The sequence below is a fragment of the Crotalus tigris genome, unplaced genomic scaffold (genome assembly GCF_016545835.1).
Source record: "Crotalus tigris isolate CLP2741 ecotype Arizona unplaced genomic scaffold, ASM1654583v1 scf7180000017752.986373038:1224578, whole genome shotgun sequence".
NCBI classification, from domain to species: domain Eukaryota; kingdom Metazoa; phylum Chordata; class Lepidosauria; order Squamata; family Viperidae; genus Crotalus; species Crotalus tigris.
Window position 1 is genome coordinate 177,018 of NW_024096614.1, and position 24,516 is coordinate 201,533.

The 24,516-nt window shown below is 41.2% G+C and overlaps 1 protein-coding gene across 14 annotated transcripts in view; it reads left to right on the plus strand.

The window, feature by feature from the left end:
- Positions 1–24,315, plus strand: part of LOC120306744 (cytochrome P450 2J2-like) — a 40,584-nt gene extending 16,269 nt beyond the window's left edge. For 6 of the 14 annotated variants that reach the window (XM_039340508.1, XM_039340505.1, XM_039340502.1 and 3 more), the window contains 9 exons: positions 1,345–1,572; positions 3,487–3,649; positions 8,289–8,438; positions 8,628–8,788; positions 10,691–10,867; positions 15,537–15,678; positions 21,714–21,901; positions 22,023–22,164; positions 23,859–24,315. In XM_039340508.1, the coding sequence (XP_039196442.1) occupies positions 3,517–3,649; positions 8,289–8,438; positions 8,628–8,788; positions 10,691–10,867; positions 15,537–15,678; positions 21,714–21,901; positions 22,023–22,164; positions 23,859–24,043 (1,278 nt within the window). In that variant the 5' untranslated portion in view covers positions 1,345–1,572; positions 3,487–3,516 and the 3' untranslated portion in view covers positions 24,044–24,315. Of the gene's footprint in view, positions 1–964; positions 1,573–3,486; positions 3,650–5,484; positions 7,160–8,288; positions 8,439–8,627; positions 8,789–10,690; positions 10,868–15,536; positions 15,679–21,713; positions 21,902–22,022; positions 22,165–23,858 lie in introns of those variants that run through there. The other 8 variants (XM_039340499.1, XM_039340498.1, XM_039340500.1 and 5 more) reach the window with 4 other exon arrangements.
- The last annotated feature ends 201 nt before the right edge of the window (positions 24,316–24,516 follow it).

Genomic DNA, 24,516 nt, shown 5'->3' on the forward strand with positions numbered 1-24,516 from the left:
AATCCGCTTGCCCAGCAGTTCCTGTATTTTTACAAATATTGTTGGGTAAATACAAAAGAGGAAGTAAGTAAGATAAATTCTTTCTGTCCCCCAAACTTTAATAGTTCTCCTAATAATTCCATTTTTCTGGTTGTATCAGAACCTTGCAGATTTTTTCCTGTTTGTGTCAAATTGTAATTCTTTTCCTTTGTTATTTCATCAATTTAATCATATGCTTCTAGTTTGTAATCTGCTGTCTGATTTGGTTGTTCCTTTGTTGTTATTTCCTGGGTATTTTTTTAATTGTGGAGTATGCTTATTTAAATTCTCGAAGTTGTTTCAAATTTTGTCGTGGTTTGAATCTATTGTCATTTGTATTTGTCCTAACATTACATATATTTCCTCTGGGAAAGTATTTATCTTGCCTTGAAGTATTGTTTCCGGAGGCCCTTGATTTTCCAGGTGAAGTCTTTCAGAAGAAAATATTGAATTGGCATTTTGTGATACGTATGTGATATCCATGTTGTCTCCCCCCTTCAAATAATCTTCCATCAATGTTTTAATTCGAAAGTCAATTTATCAGTCAGTCAAAATTACAGATTCAGTATAGTAAGCCACTTTAAATCCTTCCTGCAAATTCTCCTCTAAAAGATTAACCAATAAGCCAAGGTTGTTTTTCCCTCCATAAACAGTTCTTAGGCTTAAGCAATAGTCCAGGTGTTTTTTTTCTTTTTTCTTTCAAACACTTTTTAATCATATAGCTGGCTCTTCCTTTGTTCCCAGCTGTCTTCAAGGTTATTTGCAATTTAAAGGAACAACTTTTTCTTTTTTTCTGGGCATTCTGCCAATTTCTGAGTCCTTATTGTCAGTGTTCTATGATTCTCCACTAGATGTCAGCAATTATTTCCTTTTTCAGTTTTTTTTTCAATCAAAAAGTTATTTTTGTTATATATTTTTATAATTCCATCAGAATTTTTTTAGGGTATAATCTTGACAGTTTTTTAGTTCCTAGATTTGTCCAGACTGAAATATTTTAAATCAAATTTTAGTATATCTCTTGGGGTCACGATGGGTCGGACACGACTTCGCAATTAACAGCAACAAAGTATATCTCTTTCCAACCTTTTATGTGAATTCACCAATTCCGTCTGTAAGGGAATGGGGATATAGTCCCCTCCCTTCACTTCTGGAGGTTTTCTTGCTTTGGGGATCTTTTCAAGGATTTAAATAGTAGATAGAAGAAAGAAGATCAGTACTCTCACCAATTCCAAGCACACTGTTCACCGATGTTTAGGTTTGTGCTCTGGGACTTCTGCGAGCAGCTTGGGCTAGATGCTGATCTCACACTAGCCTTTCTTCTGTCAGGTTCGGAGGCCTTTCCCAGGATCAAACAAAGTGATTGCCATCACTTCGTGATTGATGGGGCACCCCTCCTTCACATTCATCTCTCCGGAGCAACTTCAGACCCATCTAGGAAGGGAGGAAACTAGCCGTGGGGAGCAGAGGTCCGCTCTCGCACGGCCATACACTGCAGATGCAAAACCAGGAAGCCCCTGGGAGCCAGTTTCTCAAGGGGTGGAAAACTAATATTGTGTATGTGTGTTAGTCTTTTCTTTTTTTTAATGCACCACTTTTAAAAATGTTTGTTTTCTATTTTTTCTTTCTTTAAAATATTTTTTGAGTTTCGTGTTTTAACTTTTCTTTTGAATTAAATAAAAATAGAACCAAAAATAGGAAAGTTGATCAATTATTTTAACAACTTACTGAATAATTCATAAGGATAATACTGCTCTTGTGGCCAATTTTAATTCAGCTTTAATTCAGCAGCCCAAGTCTCTAGAATGTTCTGTCAATGTAACTGCAGTTGGAAAGTTGAGGAATGGATGACTGAAAAAAGCAGAAGGCAGAGAGGTTGATAAAGCCTCTGAAGAGCATCCAAACGGTAGTGTTCAAAAGATGTGACTCATAGACAAGCTGTGGCTCACATATCTGTCAATCACAGGAGGACTGGGCAGTGAGAAAGCCATCTCTCATTAAGGCAGGCATGTCAAACTGTCACCCCGCGGGCTGGATGTGTCACTCCAAAACCATGCCCACCCCAGTGCCGGCAATGGGGAAAAAGTCCTGATATGTCACGCGACATCACGTGACGTGTGAGTTTGACATGCCTGATCTAAGGCAAGGGTGAATGGAGCAAACAGATTGGAGATGGTGGTTTTCAAGCAGAAATAAAGAGAAAGGCACATGACAGGAAAATAAACGAAATACAAGTGCAAAAGTTTTTGGCAGGAATCTGGGGTTGGGGGGAATAAATTTCTAAAGAACAGATAATCGCATATGGTAAAAAACCTTAGAACTGAGGATTTAGGAAGGACTGTAAGTGACATATTAACTATAAATAATAAATGCTCAATAGACACATAGAGACATAATCAATAGACCATATAGACATTAACAACATCTATAGACTATGCAAAGGAGACAATCAATCAGCCCAGAAGAGAAAGACACTGGAGCACCTCTCCACCAGTAATTAGCACTCAGATCAACATAGATCAGTGGTTCTCAACCTTTTTAATGCTGCAACCCCCAACCTGTCATAAATCGAGGACTACCCAACCAATCGTAAGTCAAGGACTTTCCCTGCCCGGGAGCGCCACACATGCGTGGTGCCACCCCCTGTGCCGGCTGAGGCATAGGTGGCAAGTGGCAGAGACGGCGCAGGCCGACCACTGGCTGGACCACCAGCTGTCCCAGCCCAAGGGAGGTAAGGCACCCGCCAGCAGCCACGTGCACCAGCAGCTCTCCCTGCACCCGCCGGCCTCCCACCTCCCACCCCTGGCCCTCTTTTACTTACATTTTAGTAGTTGCTCAGCAGGGAGGGGTGGAAGCTTCCAGACAGCTCACCTTCGCAGCAGACAACTTGCAGCACCATTTGCAGAATGGGACTTTTGGCAGACTCAGCAGGGCAGAGACAGCCTGGACAATTCCTATTGGCTTTTGAAAGCCAATAGAATTAGACTCTATTCAAGAGAGTCTATTCTATTGGCTTTCAAGTGCCAATAGAATAAAAGGGACTAGCACAGCTAAGGAAAAGGGGAAAGAATGGCGGACTGCGTTGTTTGACGACCCCTGTGAAATGGTCGTTCGACCCCAAATGGGGCCCTGACCCACAGGTTGAGAACCACTGGCATAGATTAACTCCAAGGTCAACTTCAGATCAACAATCAAGTAAGCAAAACCCCAATCAAGGAACTGCTATAGAGCCATTAGTAAACAGCCGCACCGAAGAATCCTAAGACCGCCGTTCCCACCCAGATCTGAAAGACATCAGAACATATTGTAAACTGACAGCAAACCGCACTCCTTACTAGCACTGATGGTGTTAACCAGCTGGGGTAATTAAACGAAAGAAATGAAAACAAGCAAGCTCAGAAAGCACCAAGGACCACTTATAAATCTGTTTTATTTGATTATAACATTTCTTAACTTTGATTCACTTGGCAGCCTGTAAAACAATATGGAAATATATACACCATGTGGGCTGGACCTCACTTTATAGTAGTGCTGTCTGGATTCAAAACTGTGAAAGAAGTAATGACCAGCTTCCCAGAGGAATTCTCTGGTAGAATAGAAGATGCTTTCGTGATCGCTTTGGGGAAAAAAAAGGGTAAGTGCAAATAGTAAGGAATTGTATCTAAATTACCATCATACTGTTACAATTTGTGTGAATAATATGCATAACATGGGATGGGGGAAAAGTAAGGGATAGTTAACAATATGATTTAAAGTCCTGAGCTAAGCAAAGGAAATATTGCTATAATCCAGTTTACACCAAATTATTAATAATAATAAACTTTATTGTCATTGTATGTGTATACACAGTATACACATACAACAAAATTTACGTCACACCCAAAGACCAAGTCCCACACACATAATCCCCAAACACACATTATCTGTCTCAATTGCATTTTATCTTGTCCATTACATTCATACGTTGACTTAGACATTACTTCTTTTTCACTGAATATCTATCTGCTTTTTTTCAGACTCTCATCTTCCCCATAAAGTTTTGACAAAATCTTTCCCAATCTTCCTTTACCTCTTCAGTCCTTTCCTTTGTTTCATATTTTGCTTCTTTTTTCAAATTTTGCCTCTTTCTTCAGATTTGATTTTCACCAATTCTCTCTATGGCCAACCCACCAAAAGGCACCCATTTCATACTGACTACCCACATACATAACCATGACCTTTCACTACTTTCTATGTATAAGAGTTAGGTTTAGTTGAGGATCTATTGCAAGATAATAAAATTTCCAAAATTGGAATAAAATCAGCAGCCCTAATTATCTTATTTATTTATTTCTAAAATTTATATGCCGCCCAATCCCAAGGGACTCAGGGCGGCATATAAAATTAAAACAATAACATGACAATAAAACAATAAAATAAATACATTCATACAGCGTGTCCGATCATATCCCAAATTTAACAATTTAAACACTTACATACCTTGGATCGGAGCTCCTAAACCTCAGATAGAATGAGAAAGTAACAACACTGCCCACCACCCATGATCACTCAGACCCATCAACTATTTTTGTTTTCTGATAAATGCAAGGTGGAAACCTGGCCTGGGAAAAGTGTTCTAAACTCTAAGCATGCACTCCAAGTTCACAGAAACATTCCCAAGTGGGAGGGAAAGTGGTTGGAAAGAGAGAGTTTTAGGAGGAGAGGACTACAGGTACTTCTTGATTTACAACCATTTGTTTAACAACCATTTGAAGTTTCAATAGACTAAAAACAATGACATAGCTTAACAACCATCTCAAAAGAGGTCATAAAATTGGTCATGAGTAGCTTTAACAAGGCACCAGGGGCTAAGGCAGAAGGTCTAACTGGCAAAGTAGAGTCAGGTTAGACTTTTCGTGAATTTTTGACACAATGACCACAAAAGGTTCATCATCTCTGCCATGTCGTGAACATTATTTCACTTGCTAGAATTTTTTTTAAAAAAAGTTTTATTAATTTTCCAATTTTACAAAAGTCCAAGTATTAAGGAAGCAACGTGGTGATTGGGTAATCCATAATCCAATAACAAGCTCTTTCATACACATGTCAGGTTACATCATCAAAAATTTCCTCTCTATTTCCCTTCGTTATTATATCACATTCAAATTAATACATTGCTAGTTATAACTCAATTGGTTAAGACATTTATCAATATATTTTAACTTATACGCCTCCATGTCCTGTTTTTAAATTTTACCTAATTTCAATTACAGTATTCCAGTTAGCTTAAAATCCATAATATTTAGATTTCGGGTAGCCCAAAGTTCCCTTAGTTCATTACAAAATAGTTGTCATATCTAAAATACACTTATTATTTACTTGAGTAAATTCTTACTTTATTTCACGAACATATTTTATTTCTCATCCTAGTACCACATCACTTACTAATAAAATAACCTTTATCATCTCAATCCAACTTCTATATTATAATTCAAAACTATTATTCTAGTGCCTATTTTTTATTTCCCTTATAAGTCTAAATCCTAAATATTAAATCAGTTAGTATCCTTTAAAATCTCAGCTCATTAAATGAGATTTTAAGCTCTTCCATCATAGGTCACATAAAAAAATCCCACTTTTTAAGTCTAACTCTAGCTTTCTTTTTGTGCCAAACAGGCTTCCATAGCAGTGCCTTTAAATCCTCAGGTGGATCTCCCTTCATTCCTACACCTATCATTTGAATCAAGGGAGACCATCCAATTATCAATTTTTCAAGGGAGCTGGCCCCTTCATAATCATTGAATTGTTGGCCTAAGAATTCAAATCACCATATTTGGCTTAGTATATTTGTCGTCAGTTTTGTTTGGTCTTCTTCTTCTTCCAGTTTACTTTGAAGTAAAAAGTCATGTTCAGTGTTATAATTGTTGTTTGGTTGTCTAGGTTGTCTAGGTTCCCAATGTGCTGTACATGTTGGTCTTCAGCAACTTCCATCTTAGTATTGCTTTCTTCAGTTTCTGTTGCTGTTTAAATTGCAGATTTTTTAGTTAAGATCAAGATTTGGTTATCAGGGTTCTCAGTAGGTTGTAGCTGGTATTCTTTAAAGTCTACTTTGATGTTAATTTCTTCCTCTTCTGTTGCATTTTGGATTGTAAGTTCATCAGTTGAAATCTGGGCTGCATTTTGTAGCTTTAAGGTGGTGCCTTTATCTTTCAGTCTGGAATTCATTAGCTCAGTGGCCTCAAGGATTTTTTCAAGTATAAGTTTGTAGCTAAATTGTGGGTAGTATCCCTCCATTTCTATGGTGTTTAGAGATAGTCCTTTAGTGGAGGCTATTTTTGATAAAAGTCAGTAAACACCCACCTTCACTATAAAGAATTGTTTTCACCACCCAGCTGTTTCAAATTCTTATCTTTTTTGATAGTGCCAAAGACAAATCTTAGTCTCACAGGACGCTCAGTCAAAAGGAAATTCACTTGCTGTACCAAATTTTACTATAAGATATCCCCAGTAGCATGTAAAGTCTTTTTCCAAACTCAAGTTAGCCTTTTATCCAGTTTAAGAAAAAATATTCTTTTTTTTCAACTTAGCAGATAGGTAAGGTAATAGATCCCCATAGAAATAGGAACCTTTTGGGACCCCAAATATCCAAAAAGTGCAAGTCCAATTATTTAGTTGTTTAGTTTAGTTGTTCATTTTCCCCCAAAAACTTTGTATTCCCAGGGTAGACAGAAGCCACCAAGTTAAGAGGGGGGAAGAAATTTCCAAAGGCTTTTACAGGAAGATAGTTGGGATGCAAGAAAGGTAAGATAAGGTCTCACCCAATTCCTCTGCAGTGCTTTCGTTGTGCTTGGTAGTGCTTTTGGCTTTTGGCTGGTACAGCTTAGTGATCGGCCATGTTAACGGCCGATCTTTTCTTTGTCAGTCCAAAGGAGCTGCCTTGGATCAAACAGAAGGGCTGCCACCCTTCCACGATCTGTCGAGGGTCCTCCTCATGGTGGTTGCCCCTCCAGGGTGACTTTCGACCCTTTTCAGAGTCTTCCGACAAAGGAAAACTGAATGGAGAGAGCGCTCTCCCATGCATCCGCTGGCGCTGCAATTACAAACCGGAAGTCACTTGCTAGAATTTTTATTCAACTATCCTTTGATCTTATTAAAGAAAATGGAAGTATGTATTTTAAACTCTATTTATTTTGCCCCATTTTACAGCCTTTCTTGCCACAGTTGTTAAGGGAATCATAGCAGTTGTCAAATTAGTAACATGTTTGTTAAGTGAAACTGGCTTCCCCATTGACTTTGCTTGTCAGAAAGTCTCAAAAGGGTTCACATGATCTCACAACACTGCAACTGATATAAATATGAACCAGTTGCAAAGCATCACATGAACATGGGATAGCTGCATGGTTGTAAGTGTGAAAGTGATCATAAGTCCCTTTTTTTAGTGCCATTGTAACTTCAAACTGTCACTAAATAAACTGGTGTTAGTCAAGGACTACCTGTAATGGATGGAAACTTGACAAAGAGAGAACTGATGATGTTACCTAGTTCGTGGAATGAAATATCTGCAAATGTCTATGGAGATTCTCAGTAATTCAGTGATTCAGTTTGAGATGCAGACAACACGGACTCATCCCCAACAGCCCACGCCTGTCTTCAATAGTGATGGGACACAGGGCAGAAAACATCCTGCAGCCAAGAAGGCTCCACACACATTTGTACTACAAAAGTGACCCCGAGGACACAGGTAAACCTCCTAATGACCTCAATGACTCTCTGAAAGAATGCAAATGACTAGCAGTCTGCAAGGAGTATAAATCCTTCCATTCCTCACCAGTCAGAGCTGAAGTAGCTTCTAGGATGAGGTGAAACGTCTTCAAAAGAAAAACAAGACAGTCCAGTTGCCTTCTGAAAAAGGACCTTTGGGATAATTATGATCTGGATGACTGAGAAACTCCATATATCTTGTAGGAGGAAGTTACAAATGGATTCTATTACCATTGAGAACATCCTGTCACTTGTGCCTATAACATGTTCTCGTACGTGAACCTTTACATCATCTTAGAAGCTTTTGATGTCCATCATAGAAGCTGGCAAGCACTGCAACTGTACCGCACATGTCTCTCAGTGTCCACCTGACTCCCAACATGAATAAATATTATAATAAAAATGGCAACATTGCACAAAGGCTTGGTACTCATACCTGAAATTCATAGAGATGTTTCCAAGAACTAGACCTGTTTTATTTTTTAACATGAATGTCTCAGGAATCGCCTATCATTCTCTGCTGATGCCCTCAGGTATTATTTTCTCCAATGGCCATGTCTGGAAACAGCAGCGACACATCGGCATCACTACTCTGAGGAAGCTGGGCCTGGGGAAGAAGAGCACTGAGCATCAGATAGAAGACGCAGCTCAGACATTGGTGGAAACATTTAAAAAAACAAAAGGTATGCAATTTGGGCTAATCGTTCAAGTGTCTGCAGAATTCTTTTCCATTCTGTGTATTTCAAACAAGAACAGACATATTTGATAAGATTTTTGAATTTTTTTGAAACAATTGAAGTTCCCAATTATGTTGTTCATTGCATAGATGTTCTGTTCTTTAATAATTGATTATGAAATATCTTCATTTGCAGGACAGCCATTTGACCCTTCAATTCCAGTAATAAATGCAGTTTCTAATGTCATATGTGCTTTGAGTTTTGGTCATCAGTTTGAACCTGAAGATGAAAACTTCCAGAAGCTAATTAAAGCATCAGAAATTATTGTGAAATTCAGTGGTAGCTTTTTTTATGTGGTGAGTCATGTTTTCTGTTAAAGAGACAAAACTGTTTCCATTAATATTTTCATGTAATCATGAATGGAATCCATGGAGGAAGCCTTGGAAATCATCTATTGTACTATTATCCCCAGTGGCCAAGACAAGTCTTTGCAGTTTCCTTGTCAAGATTTCGGAAGTGGTTTGCCATTGCCCACTTCCTAGGGCTGAGAAAGAGGGACTGGTCAGTGTCACCCAATCAACCAGGGTCTGCCACAAAGAAGAGGGAGTCAAGCTATTCTCCAAAGTGCCTGAAGGCAGGACAAGAAGCAACAGATGGAAACTAATCAATGAGAGAAGCAAACTAGAATTAAGGAGAAACTTCCTGACAGTTAGAACAATTAACCAGTGGAACAACCTGCCTCCAGAAGCAGTGAATGCTCCAACCCTAAAAGTTTTTAAGAAGAGACTGGATAGCCATTTGTTTGAAATAGTATAGGATTTCCTGTCTGAGCAGGGCGTTGGCCTAGATGACCTCCAAGGTCCCTTCCACCACCACCACCACCACCACCACCACCACCACCACCACCACCACCACCACTACCATCACCACCACCACCACCACCACCATCATCATCATCATCATCATCATCATCATCATCATCATCATCATCATCTTAGTGCTTGAGTTGGGACTAATACTCAGAATATCTGAGTTTCTAGGCTGATGGATTAACAACTATACCAAAGTGTTACTGCCCAGGAAGGAATCCATTATTTCAGTATCACTAGGAGAGGGCTGTCCATCCTTTGTTTAAACGCTTCTAGAAAAAATGGTCCATCACTTCCTGGATCAGTCTGTCATGGAACACATCTTTCAAATTTTTCTTAATAGCAAACCAACATCTGCTTCATTATGATTTAAGCCCATTGCTTCCATGCAGAAATTCTTCTTCTGCAGCCACCAAAAAAGCCAATACAGTCCTAGGCCACGTTAACAGAGGGATAGAATAAAGATCACATGAAGGGTTAGAACTGATTTATAAGGCCTTGATAAGACCACAATTGGAATATTGCATCCAGTTTTGGTTGCCAAAATATAAAAAATATCTTGAGACTCTGGGAAAGAGTGCAGAGAAGAGCAACAAAGATGATTGGGGGGCAGGAGACTAAAACATATGAAGAACAGCTGCAGGAAGTGGTTATATCTAATCCAGTGAAAAGAAAGAGTAATGGTGCCATGTTAGCAGTACAATATCTAAGAGGTTGCCCCAGAGAAGAGGGGGGGGGGTCAACCTATTCTCCAAAGCTCCTGAAGACAAGACAAGAAGCAATGGATGGGAATTAATCAAGGAGAGAACCAACCTAGAACTAAGGAGAAATTTCCTGACAGGGAGAACAATTAACCAGTGGAATAGCTGGCCTCCAGATGTTGTGGATGCTCCACCACTGGAGATTTTAAAGAAGAGATTGGCCAGTCATTGTCTGAAATGGTATAGAGTCTCTTACTTGAATAGTGGATTGGATAAAAAGACCTCCAAGGTCCCTTCCAACTCTGTTATTCTGTTATGAAAATCTAGCAGACCGAAAATCCAACCCATGTAGTTAATTTATTATTTAGCCTGGCATGTGAATCCAGTTGGTCTAATTTATTAAATTAGTTAGCCATAGGTTAACATATTTACAAAGACTCCTGGAGAGAATGAGAGAATAAGAGAATTTTATATTAGCTTTAAAATAATCTATCTGCCCCTAACCTGATTCTTTTCTGGAAGAATTTGGAAACAGCTTTTCTGGAGGACTTTTGAGGCCTGACATCATGTAATGTTTGCCATGTTTCAATGTGCTTGCAATGTTTTTCTTTGGTTATTAAGTGCTGTCTATTACTGTAAACTGCTGAAAGTCTTCTTTTGTTGTATTTTCCTTTTCCATTTCTATTAGATGTTTATTATGTTCCCACGATTAATGAACTATCTCCCGGGCCCTCACCAGGATGCCTTGGCTTCGATAGAGGTGATTAATTCCTTTGCAAAGCAGGAAATAGAGAAACACAAGGAATCCAGCTGTCTGCATGAGCCACAAGATTTCATTGATCACTATCTTCTTCAGATGGAGAAGGTATGGGATTATTGTAGTTCAATACGGGCAAGGGATTATTATATTTCTGTCTACAAGTAAGAAGAGGAGATACTGGTATTGTTTTCTTTGGAGTTATTTCTTTTTCATTCAACTCCCATTCTGAATTTTGCCTGTTCTAAATTCCGGTTGCTTCTAAATAAGGACTATATTGTACTTCTGCAATATTATACTCTTGTTATACATCTGTTTTGGAGCTCCATGGAGTCAGTAAATATGCTTGAGAAACATTCTTGCTAGTTTCTTTGTGGAGGGAAGACTGGACCAGGCAATGAAGTGAGCTTGCTTTGGAAAAAGATCAATCACAATCCATATTACCATATTTCCTCTACTTTCTGGTAATTCCATAATAAAGTCCATGGCAATCTTCTCCCAGGGTTGGGAAGGATCTGCGATTTGTTGCAATAAGTTTAACTGGACATTTCTTCATTGTTGCGCAAGTTGCACAGCTTTTCACATAATTCTCAACACCCTTCTTTAATCCTGGCCACCAAAATTGCCGTTGAATTAAATGTAATTTTTTCAGATATCCAAAATGACCTGCTTGTTTGCTATCATGACTGTGTTGGAGGGACTGAACTCTAAGGGTCTCTGGTAGATACAGTTTAGACCCCTTCCAAGCCAATACATCCTGATAAGTCAGTATGGTTTTGTTTTCCAGGAAGCAGGAATCGATTTTCAAATCCTCCTTCAGCCTTTTCATCAATGGGCTATCAGATTCAGGTGGTTTTGCCCATGGTTACCTCGCTATCATTACTTGAGAGATTGACTGTAGTTGCAGAATGATGGCATTCACAATCTCCTCTCAATGGTTTTTCTATTGGGGCAGCCTGGATAGGGCATCAGCTAGGAATTTCTTTCCTCCCGAGATGTGTTTTAGTATGAAATTGAAATGGTTAAAATACTGCATCCATTGGACTTGTTTAGGAAATAACTTTGCGGGGTTTTTTTTAGTGCCTCTAGATTTTTGTGATCATTTACACTTCAAAAGGCAAATCAAGTAAATGATGCCAGGTGAGCAGAGCCCACTAGAGTGTGAAAGCCTCTTTCTCCCAGACCACCCACCTTCTTTCAGTTACTGTTAACTTTTTGGAGGTTTAGGTGCAGGGCTGCAAATCCCCCTTCTCATTCCTTTTCAAAAGAATGGCCCCCACATTCACATCACTGGTATCGGCTTGGATGATAAATTGTTTCTCAGGATCAGGATGTTTGAGAATGGGTTTTGCTGCAAACAGTCTCTTTAAATTCTCAAAAGCAGTTTGGCATTTTATGGACCAAGGCAGTGATTGGCAGGTTCATGGTTTCCCCTCATTGTTCCCCTTTTTAACAGTTCAGTAATTGGCAAAGCAATTTCAGCAAAGGAGGGGATGAATTGTCTGTAGAAGTTTCCAAATCCCAAAAAACTCTGGAGTTGCTTACGCGTCTGTGGGGGTTGCCATTCCTGTACAGCTTTCACTTTAGCTGGATCCATCTCAATGCCTTTACTGGAAATCCTATATCCTAGGTAATCCAGACGTGTTTGATGAAACTTACATTTTGAGAGCTTTGTGTAAAATTTAGTGTTTAGCAGTTTTTGAGCACTTCACGTACTAATTTGACATGCTACGCCATGGTCTCTGTGTAGATGAGGATTTCATCAAGGTTGACTAAAACCCCCTTATACAGGTGATTATGCAGTACGTGATTTATTAGTTGCATGAACACAGCAGGGGTCCCCTGCAGGCCAAAAGGCATAACATTGAATTGGAAAGTCCCCAAAGGGCTGTTAAAAACCATTTTCCTTTTCATCTCTTTTCTTCAGCCTTACTCGATAATATGCCTCTCTTAGGTCTAATTTGGTAAAAACTTCTCCTTTTGCCAAATGGGCTAACACATCTTTCATCACTTGAAGGGGGTACATATTCTCCACACTATCATTGTTTAACCCCTTATAGTCCATGCACAGCCTCATTGATCCATCTTTTTTCCCTTGAAAAGCACAGGGGTGGCTACTCGGGATTTTGCTGGCTGCATGAATCTTCTGGCTAGGTTCTTATCAATGTATACATTTGAATACATTTTTGGCTTGGGTAATTTGGCTCCCAGTAAAATTTCAATAGTGGTTCGGGGGGGGGGAAGGAGATTGCATTCTGCCTCGCTGGAGCTTCTGCTAGGTGTGTATATTCACTTGGGATGAGTGGTTCTCCAGGCAGGGGACTCACATTTGACTTTAAGGTCTCCAGGTACTACCCTTGGCTGGCTACTGATTGGGGGAGGAGGTGAAGGTCCAGTTGCTAGTCTTAGGGCGCCATTTGTCAAGCCAAGCTAGTCCCAGGAATCCTAATAAATCCAGTTGCTGGAGTGGGGGGGGGCGTTATAATGTTTGGCATCTCACTGGCTCTTGCCTTGGTTGGGGTCCTGAAGTTGCAGGCTTGTGGTACCAGGTCAGTTCAACATCCAAATTCATATCCAAACAGTACCAATCATGGAGTTGATCAAGATTCCCCCTGCAGATACACGTTTGGAACAGATCGTGGTCCAACCCCGCTTTGAAGTAGTGGATCAATGACTGTTCAGGCCACTGCCTGATCCATCCAGCCAATCTTCAAAATTCTTTTACATATTCTCTTGCAGGCCAACCTGCTTCACATCATGGATGTCTTTTTTGGCTTGCACAGCCTGGGATTCATCTTCAAACCTGGTTCTCAGCCAACATGTGAATAGATTGAAATCCCATAGCTCGGGTGCCTGCTCCTCACATAGGACAGCCATCCACTCCACAGCTTCCCCTTCCAAATTTGCAGCCACAGTATCAACCATTTCGGCATCATCTAAGTAAGCATGGCCATTATGATTTACATAAGACCATATCTGGTTCAGGAAAACAGTCATCTTCTTGAGATCACCGTCAAAAGTGGGCTTGAGGGGAGTGGTGGATCTGCAGGTTGTCGCTCCCAAAGAGCCTGCAGAAAATCAGGCAATAGGGGTTGGGGTTGCTGAAATCCCCCTTGATGGAAGATCAATGGTGGGGGTCCCAGGCTGGCAGGGTGCTGATGACAGTCAGGGCTGGCATGATGGTAGAGGTCAGGGCCATTGGGGCATTGATAGCATGCTGGGCTGGCCAGGCACCAATGGTGCTTGGGGCTGGCATAGTGCTGATAATGGTGAGGGTTTACCGGGCATTGGTAGCAGTCAGGGCTAAACATTGATGATCCTCCAGGCTACGGTGACACCAACATTGATTAGGACTGGCAGAACACCAGTAATACTCGGGACTGACCTGTCGCTGGGGTCGATCCAGACGCATGGTGTCGGTAGTGGTCAGGGCTCTGCCAGTGCACTGGACTCGACTTTAAGTCTGGTTTTGGCAGCAGATTGGTGGCTCGTATCATCGCTATGGGACTGGGACTTTGTTGGAGTGGTGGAGAGGCTCATGGGAATGCCTGTCTTCTTGCTCACCTGAGATCACCTGGCATGTGACCTGTCCTCCTTTGCCCATCTCCAGCCTGTCAAACTTCTCCCTCAGACTTTCGACCGAGTGTCTGTGGATAGTGCTAAGGTATTTCCATTCCCCTGACTCATTCCATGTCAACATCACAGGTGAACAGAAACCCTGGGACGAAATCAATAGGAACTCAACCTCTGCAGCTTTCACCATGCTGCTGAGCAGCAGGGCAGTGTTTGACCACCAGGTCCCTCCAAGGATGAACACTTCTTCTCTCTGTGTCAGCTTCTCCAATGGGACCTCTCACCTTGGTTTAGAGATTTTTTTGAGTCTTATTTAGTGTCATGGTTCTGATAGATAAGACCAATAAAAATAAGAACTCCGAGGCAATTGCTTTCCTCAAAGAACTACTTTTAATGGCTACATAGTTTCGGCATGAACAAAGGTGAAACCAAGACTGAAAGTTCCCCCCCAAGGTTACAAAGTAAAAATTTGAACTTTCCACCCCTGCAGTATGTCATAAATCATAATCCCCAATTAACTACTTTCGCAGGCCTTCTAACGGAAACTTCATCCCGCCAAAACTTAGGTAACTTGACCTTGGTTCCTATAGAATAGTTATTGTTGTGTCTAAACTAAGAGAATACATCTCCCTCCTCCCATCACTGTGGCAACTGAAAATGAAGTGAAGATGGCTGCAGCCCAATTCATTTGAAGGTAGACGTCATGTTTTTCACTGCTATTGAAACTTTGAATGATCACCAAACGAACAGTTGTAAATTGAGGACTACCTGTACTCTGAAAAATGCATGAATTGTCATGGTGTGTCAGAGTAGCCACAAAAGCTGGTAGTGAGATCGGTCATGTGCATCACTTTTGGGCATAACTTTAAATTACTCCTGCTTGTGATGTTTTGTGATTCACTATAGTAGGTACATATTAATCACCATTCCACATGCAAGCATTTACTAAGGCAAAGAAGCACAAAATAAAAGGAGGTGAATTCAAGTTCTTCCAAAGACAAATATCTCTTTGATCTTGGCTACTTCAATATAGCGTTTTACTCAGTGTGAACATAACACTTTAATTCTTACTCTCATGCATTGATTTTCCAATATAACTACCAGGAATATATTTATTCTCTTGACTTGCAGCACAGAGTCAAAATAACTATAAAAAACGTGCATAGAATTCATTGTAATTTTCATTTTCCATTTTAAACATCAGAGTAGGAATGACATCAACTCTACCTACAATGAAGATAACCTGGCTCGGTGTATTTCTGATTTTTTTGGTGCTGGATCAGAGACAACCTTCACTGTTCTGAAGTGGGCACTGCTCCTCTTGACCAATCATCCTGACATTCAAGGTGAGAGACATCTGGGTTGTGGGAACAAGGGCCAGTCTCAGGTTCTATAATATACAGAAATTATTTGAAATGCTAAGCTATTGAATGAGGAACTGAATGTATTCGTCATAATAATTTTCCTATTTACATTCTTGACCCTATAAGCAGGGGCACGAACTTAACAGGATTACAGAAAAACCAGGAATGTACAGAGAGCCTTCTTTGACTTCTCAATAAAATGTTGAGTGAGGAACTGAAAACTGGAATCAGTATAAATCTAAAACATTTAACACGTTCAAAGTAGAAATATACCCTGGTTTTCAGATTTGCTACTTGTTTCTGGCCTAAACTGCATATAGAGGACCAAATTTCAGCATGATAATATAGAGAAAAAAATCAAGATGGCAGGAACAAGTGGATGAATGACACAAGGCTCCCTGTGATAAAGGGAAGGGATGGGGAAATTGTGGAGGATTATCACTTGGAGCAGCAAACGAAACTGAAGAGACCAAGCGGGAATGGCGTGGCAAAGACAGAGGATTGGTCTGGATTCATGAGCCAGCTGAAGCTCATATTTTCATCCTGCCAACCAGGGCAGACCCCTGGCCATAGATTTGGGGTGGAGTGTGGGAGCCAATCAAGGGCCATTGTCTGCAGCACTGAGGGACACAACTGGGACAACAGACTGTTCATCGTCATAAAATGTTGGAAGTACCAAGATGTTAAAAGTACTAACTGGTATCATCATGTTGCCTAGAGAATGCTCATTTGGGGACTCCTTTCATGTCCCTAAATGAGCTCACCAAAGTGATACCTATTCATCTTCTCATGTTTGCAAGCATTCAAACTTCTATGTCACCAGGAGCTGGAGCAAATGTCAGTAGCATACCCAACAAAAAAAAAAAGCCCTCCGGTCTCGAACGAGGACTTGCAGATTGTTAGCTCAGCATTCTAGCCATGTGAGCCACCATACTCCTATGAGATTGGTGGGAAGTAGAGAAGTGGCCCTGAGTCTGACCCAATGCCAGTATGAAAGGGTTGAAGGGCTGGAAGCCATGCCAAAGAGTTTGTGCTGAGGGTAGAAGGCTGGTGGAGGTATAGGGAAGAGCCAGCTTGGAACTGGAGCTGGAGACAGCCCAGAAGGATGTCACACTGGCAGGGAAAGGAAGCAAGAAGTGGCCCAGAAAATCAACAGGGCCCTTCGCAGTGAACTATGTGACCCAGATCAGAGATGGAAAGGAGGAGTACAAAAGCCAGAGATCAGAGATGGATTTGGAGCCTTCTGGTGTTGAACACCAGGTTATGGCCGCAAACGTTGGAATTCCAACATACCTAGAGTCCAGAAGCTGGCAGTAGCTTGAAGGATAAGGAGAGATGCTCTGAAGAACATTGATGGCAACAAGCCTTTGGGACTGACAGGGAGAATCTAATGGAGGGTACAGAGTCCAAGACCCTGAGGTGATAGTGAGTTGAGCCCTAGGTTGAGAGCATAGGGGTCACCTCATTGTGTGGCTATTGTACGTTTGCCTGGGTGTGTGAAGAAAAGAGCCTATATGTGTGAATGTGGTCTCCTCTCTGTTTGGCCAGTGGGAGAGAACAGCTCAAGGTGGGAATACATTGAGTGTGTTTGTGGAGATTGTGGACCATGAGGATTCCCATTGGCACTAAGAGCTACAGTGAAGATGCCACACACTGGGTGAGTCTGTATGACTGGAAGAATGGCAGGTCTGCCAGCACAGTGGGAGGTCAGGTTTAGAAGATCATCTCACAGGGTTTAGGGCATGAAAACCAATTCAAGTGGTGATGGGCAGGAATATAAACAGGTGCCGGTGGCAGGCCCCAGAAGCAGCTTAAGTGTTAATGGCCACCAAGGTAGCCTTCTCAGGTTATCCATGGCCCAACCCAGGCCAATGTACATACTCAAGACATGATCTTCTTGTCAAAACAGTGGCAATGCGATTTGCTCTGGGAGTTATCATTATTCCCTCTGTCATGGTCAGACTACACAGTGGTGTCCTTGAAATTTTCCAGCACTGCCCCCTCTGCAGGGAGGCTGGCCCTATTCACACAGTCCCTTCTTGATGACTGATGGACCATTCAGATTCCAGAAGGAGCTGTGGGATTGTCCTGGGGGATCTGCTGTGTGGTCCTTTGGAGGCTCTGGCCACAGCCTGGAATCAGAAAACAGCTGCAGCCATGGACAGGATTGTGCCCATGTGCCCTCTCTTGGCCCATCACTTCTGATACTCCAGTGGTTTATGGAGGAGTTGAGGATGTTGAAGAGACAAATACCACTGGAGGAATACAAAAAATGCATATGACTGGACATGATCAGAATTGCCATTAAATCCTTACCTCATGGTGCTAAGAGTGACAAAATCTCTCATCACTGCAGAGGGGATGTTCACAGCACCATTTAAGGACACCTTGATCTGACTCTTCCTTAAGTCACCTTCAATGAACCACACCTATCTTGACAATTTCTGTCCAGTTTGCCATCTCCCCTTTTTAGTGAAGTGGAAAGTAGTGGAAAAAATGGTTGCACCATAGGTCCAGCATTAACTATACTTGTGGATGATCTCTGGAGGGAGTGGGATGGGGATAGCACGTCCATCATTTCTCTTCTTTTCCCCTCTGTGGCTTTTGATACCATCAGCTGTGGTATCCTTTTCAGCTGGCTGTGGGAATCATGTTGCACTGGTTCATCTCTTTTCTCTTTTCTTCAAGGCCAGTCCCAATTGGTGGTGATAGGGAGTGAGATGTCCAGTCCAAAGCTTCTCATTTGTGGCATAGTGCAGAGCTCTGTCCTCTCTCTGTTCTTTTTAAAATCTTCATGAATCTGCTTGGTGAGATCATCCAACACCATGGGGCAAGGTATCATCACTTTTTCCAGAATAGTCAACTTTGCACCTCCAGCCCAGTGACCTATGTGATGCTGTGGTTACCCTCTTGCAATGCCTGGACACAGTGGGTGTCTGCATGGGGGACAACAGGCTTCAGCTTAACCCTGGTAGAACATAGTATAATAGAATTGGAAGGAACCTTCTTCAAGCAGAAGACCTATACAATTCCAGGCAAGTGGCTCTCCACTCTCTTCTCAAAAGCCTCCAGTGATGGAGCACCCACAACTTCAAAAGACACGTTGTTCCATTGGCTGATTACTCTTATCGTTAGGAAATTTCTTCTTAGTTCTAGATTGCTTCTCTCCTTGATTAATTTCCAATCATTGTTTCTTGTCTTGCCTTTTGGTCCTATGAAAAATAGTTTGCCCCCCTCATCTTTAAAGACATCCCTGAAATATTGGAACACTGCTATCATGTCACCCCTACACCTTCTTTTGGTAAGATGGAGTCACTGTGGGATCTTGGGGTTTATCATCTTTAGTTCTGAGTGGACTGCATTTTGCCAGACAGATCCTGTGTGCAATTTGTGGGTTCTTCCAGACTCATGACTCCAACTGAAAGAACAGGTGGCAGTCGAGGCTAGGAGACCCTTTGTGTAATTTCATGTTATTTGCTAATTGTACCCTTTCATGGATTGTGAGGATATGTGCAGCATCTCTCATGCCTTTGTAATCTTTCAGATGGATTACTGCAATGTGCTCTACTTGGGCTACCCTTGAAGAATGTTCGTAATCTACAGCTGGTAGCAAATCCAGTGGTGCAGCTACTTCTAGAGATCCCTTGGGTGGCACATATAACACCACTGTTACATGAGCTGCGCTGGTTGCTAGTTTGGTTCTGGGTCCAATTTAAGATGAATTTAAAGCCTTTTATGGAGTGGGTGTAGAGGAGGAATCCCCAAAATTTCTGGGTTGGTGGCCCGGTGGGAAAAGGAGGGGTAGGCACCTTTATACATGCATGCACACACATGCAAATGTGGCTGTGCGTGTGTACAAATAGGGCCACAAGCATGCACATTCTGCAAATGGGTCTGGTGGTGCCAGCGCAAGGCTCATGGCGAGGCTACAGCTGGCAAGAGGCTCACAGTGATGCTAGTGCCGATAAAAGGGGGGGTGAGCACGTGCACACGTGCACTCACATTGGCCAGCCACTCATGTGGACCAGTGGCTAAGAGGCCATGGACCAGTAGTGGGCCACAGCCCATTGGTTGGGGACCTCTGTGGTCTAGGGCAGGGCTTTTCAACCTTGTCACAAATTGTACCACTTTTAGGACACGACAATATTTGAGTACCACCAATGCTTAGCAAGGTGTAAAAAACTTGATGACTAAAAAAAAGGGATTTTGGGTTTTACTGATTAGATTCATTTGTTGTTATAGAAATGGCTAGTTTATAATATTGTGGAAAAGTAAAAAGTTGAGGTTCAATGTTAATGCTTCCTTCTACTGCAACAGGGGAAGTATGTTCTTTTTCCCTTCTCCCCCCTCAATTTCCCCCCTTTTTCCTCCCAACTGTGTCCTACTATTTGATTTTATATTTTTGTATTTTATTCTATAATCTAATAAAATATTACAAACTGTAGAAAAAAAGTAAAAAAGTACCAGTTTTAATTTCTTTGGTAGCTGTTCCTTTGCTGAATCACTTTCCCTTTGCACTGACAAATGTATGATGAATTTATCCATGTTTATTAATATGCACTACTACCACCTACTTCAGGGGTCTTCAAACTTGGCACTTTTAAGACTTGTGGACTTCAGCTCCTGGAATTCCTCAGCCCTCATGGCTGGTTGAGGAATTCTGGGAGTTGAAGTCCATAGGTTTTAAAGTTGCTATGTTTGTAGACTCCTGAGCTAGCTGGTCGGTCCTTCTTCCTCTCTCTCTTCTGAGCTCTTTCACAGTGTAGTAAGCATGCACCCCCCCAATCCTTAAAGACACAGGAATCAAGTGCAAAGCAAGAAAGGCTCACAAAATAAGCCTTCATTTTTTTTCCTCTTTAAGCTGCCTCAGGCCTGTCACATGTCACAATGTTGCAATCCCAGACTGAAAATCTCCGGCAATTGCAAAAGGTTTAGCTTTAAATTAAGCCTCTTTACCTTCAAAGAAAACTTTCTAAAAGCCATAGACAGACTGAATTAAAGGAGGTAAAACTAATTTCATTGCTTGAAGGGATTAAACCTTTCCTGATGTCTTTTTTTCCCTTCCCCCATTCAAACCACCTCCTTTTATAGCCTCTCCTCTCCTACCCCCTTTTTCTTCAGTTCACCTCCAGCTCCGAGCTGCTTCCTGAAGCGCCAATCACCTGCTGGCTCCTGGGGCTTCTGCCAGCCGAGACAGTCATGCAGCTGCAGTTGCCTTTCTCTCAAGCTTGGGTCATTTTGGTTCTTTCCCCTCCCCTGCTACACTTGGCTAGCAGTTGCGTACCACCTGTCACGTGGCAAAGTACCACAGGTGGTTCACGTACCACCGGTTGAAAAGCCCTGGTCTAGGGTATCTGAGGAGTTGTCTCATTCCAATGTGACAAGCCCATCCCAGTTTCTCTAGCAGAAGACGCCTCCTTCAGATACTGACTGCTAAAGAATTTCAGCTGGCAGTGTTCAGGGGAAGAGGTTATTCTGCTGTGGCCCCCACTGTCTAGAATAATCTCCTAGAGGTGAGGTCCACCCTTATTCTGTGGGTATTCAGGAAGAGTTTTAAAACCTGGCTCTGCCAATTGCTCTGGAGCCCTGACAGAGGTGCGCTACTGTGGGAGTGACTGGTAGGGTAAAGAGAAGATCCCTACTCCTTGTTACCCATCCTCTTGGTTTTTAGTTTATTTAATCCTGTGTATTTTAATTGTTCTTTACTATCAAAATACTCACTTGCGTAATAATTGTGCACACAGTGTAGATTGAAAAAGATTCCATGGAATATTTAAACTGAATCAACAGTTTACATCAATATTCTGCACCTGTTTGGACTGGATATGATCAGAGCACAGGAAATGCATTTTCAATCTGCTCTCCTTCATAATATTTTTTAAAAAAGGATGGGTTTACATTTAATGCCCTAAAGGCTATTCTATGTCTTAAACTTCTGTTAAGGATTAAAATTTGGAAACGAGTAAATGAAACATAATAATGAAAAAGAGGCTTCTATTTCTATTGTTTTTTTCTAGAGAAAGTCCAGAAAGAGATTGAAGAAGCCTTTAGTTCCTCTGTCTCAATTTCCTATCAGGATCGGAAGAAGCTGCCCTACACCAATGCCGTGATTCATGAAATTCAGCGTTTAAAATATGTTTTTCTAGTTGGGATTCCCAGGCAAAGTACAAAAGATGTGACGATGAAGGGTTACCACATTCCAAAGGTGAGAAATGCTAAGAACAGCCACTGCTCTCAGAAACTGCTTTGGAAATGAACAAATATGGGTCTATCAAGACAAGCTAAACCCAAACATTTCATCAATATTGTCTGAATATTTTTTGCAGAGCACGCTGATTTTGCCAGACCTGCGCTCTGTTCTTCTTGACCCTGAACAATGGGAGACACCTACAGAATTCAACCCAAATCACTTTTTAGATAAGGATGGGAAGTTCATGGAACGAGAAGAGTTTCTGCCCTTCGGAATAGGTATGTCCATGAGCCCAAAGCAGTTTATCACATATAGATTCCGACCACCCCCATCACTGTGTTATTCTGAAGTCATCATGGACTGAATAGAAAATCCATGAATCTCTATTCCTTCTACTTTAAAAACCATGAGAATCTGAAGTTCCTCTTAGGCTATAAAGTTTAAACTACAAAGAAATACTAATTATATTTATATGGTAATCAGTAGAGCTTTGCACAATTATCTCTGTTGTTTGGGGGGAGAATTATTAGCTAAATCTAAAGAAAACAAGCCTACTTTCAGCTTCTTAATGATGGATCTGCATCACAGAGTTTTGGTCCTAGATGCATTAAGCTTAGTCTTTTTAATAGCTGCAGAGCTCCCCCTACAACAGCGTTTTCATCCTGTCTGGCACTGCTTGTACACCAATGAATCTTTCTCTATTTCTGGTGCTGATAACAAAGGACATAAAAGGCACACCTTCAGTTATGATAGATATGAAAAACTATTATTGTCCCCCAAAACTCATGTCCTCTTACCTAAACATACAGGCCCAATGACCCACACCGGTCAGGTGGAAAGGAAAAAAAAATCTTTTATATGTAAATAAGAGATCTACCCGGAAGCAAGTTCTGAATGGGCACACCTCTGCTTGGAGTGGATCCCCTTTGATGCAATTTTGAAAAGCATACATTACCATGATGCCAATCATGGAAATACATATCATTATAAAATAATCATTAAAAGCAGTATACATCTTGCTTACATCTTCAGGGTCATAGTAAGACAGTTTTAATTAATCCACATGTCATCCACATAATAAAATGAGTTTGGGTTCCTTAGTTCAGCTAAAGCTTGAACTGCCCACAGCCAGCTGTTTGATCCTGACCGGCTCATGTTTGACTCAGCCTTCCATCCTTCTGAGATCAGTAAAATGAGAACCCTGATGGTTGGGGGCAATATGCTGACAGTGTAAATGATTCCCAGAGTGTGTTAAAGCACAATGGAGTGGTATATAATTCTAACTGCTATTGTTATTGCTATTGCTAAAGGTTACATGTTAAAGGTTACAAGGTAGTCTAAGACTTTATCAGTATCATCAATAGCGTTTCTCCTTACTAAAAACCTTCATATGCAATTTGGTATCCTGGTCCTGCCCATCACCTTTATGGTCAGGGATTCCTGAGCAAGAAACAGATGGTCTGCTCAAATTGACATTATTTCTGTTTAGCCATAGCAAGCACTTAGCACTTAGACTTATATCTCACTTTATAGTGCTTTTATAGCCCTCTCCAAGTGGTTTACAGAATCAGCATATTGCCCCCAACAATCTGGGTCCTCGTTTTACTGACCTTGAAAGGATGGAAGGATGAGTCAAGCTAGAGTCTGTCATAATCAAATTCCTGGTAGTGACCTGAGTTAGCTTGCAATACTGCATTCTAACCACTGCCCCACCAGGGCTCATAAACTGCTTTAATAAAGCAGTTTGAGCTAATGGCTAACCACATCAATAGATTCAAAGCATTATCCCCAAAAGCTGTTGCTGTGTACTAAATAATAATGTGCTAAATAATAAGCAATACTAGAAGATAGGAAGATTCAACCGGGAAATGTGCTTCATCTGTTACAAATCTTCTTTCGTGTTTCCTTGCTGATGGGATATATTCTGGAGAATTGATTATGATCCCCTTTATGCATGCTTTTATATCTACAGGTAAACGCATATGTGTGGGAGAGCAGCTGGCAAGAATTGAGATCTTCATCTTTCTGACCAATCTGTTGAGGGCCTTCAGCTTCCGGTTGCCTGAAGGAGTGAAAGAACTCAATGAAGCCCCTATTGTAAATGTGACAATGCATACACACCCTTACAAACTGTGTGCTATTCCCACAAAGGCTTAAAATTAAACCCCATAAAAAGCATTAAATTATTACAGAATAGTTATACAGTATGACGAATGTTTCCTATGTACCTGCCTATTCACTTAATATTGTGCTTTGCTTCTATTTACTCAATACTGAAACTTCTTCAACCTATTGCTGGTTCACACCGCACGCCTAACAAAGTCAACCAAAGACTTAGAGGATGTGTGTGAAAAATGTTCTAACTAAGCTTATCATGCTTTATCTTTGTTTCCTTTTGAATGCCAATAAAACATATTACTTTCCATTTATTTTTAGTATCTTTTTCATTTTTACTAAATTTCTCCTATGGACCATGTTCTCCACTCAGGGCAAAATTCACAGATAGACCAAAAGGATGCCATGCTTGAAGGGTTGAAACGATGCTGAGAGAACTAACAGGAGAAGAAAGAGTGTGGCTCCCATCCACACCCCAAGGCAGAACATCCACTGAAGCAACCAATCCATTTTTC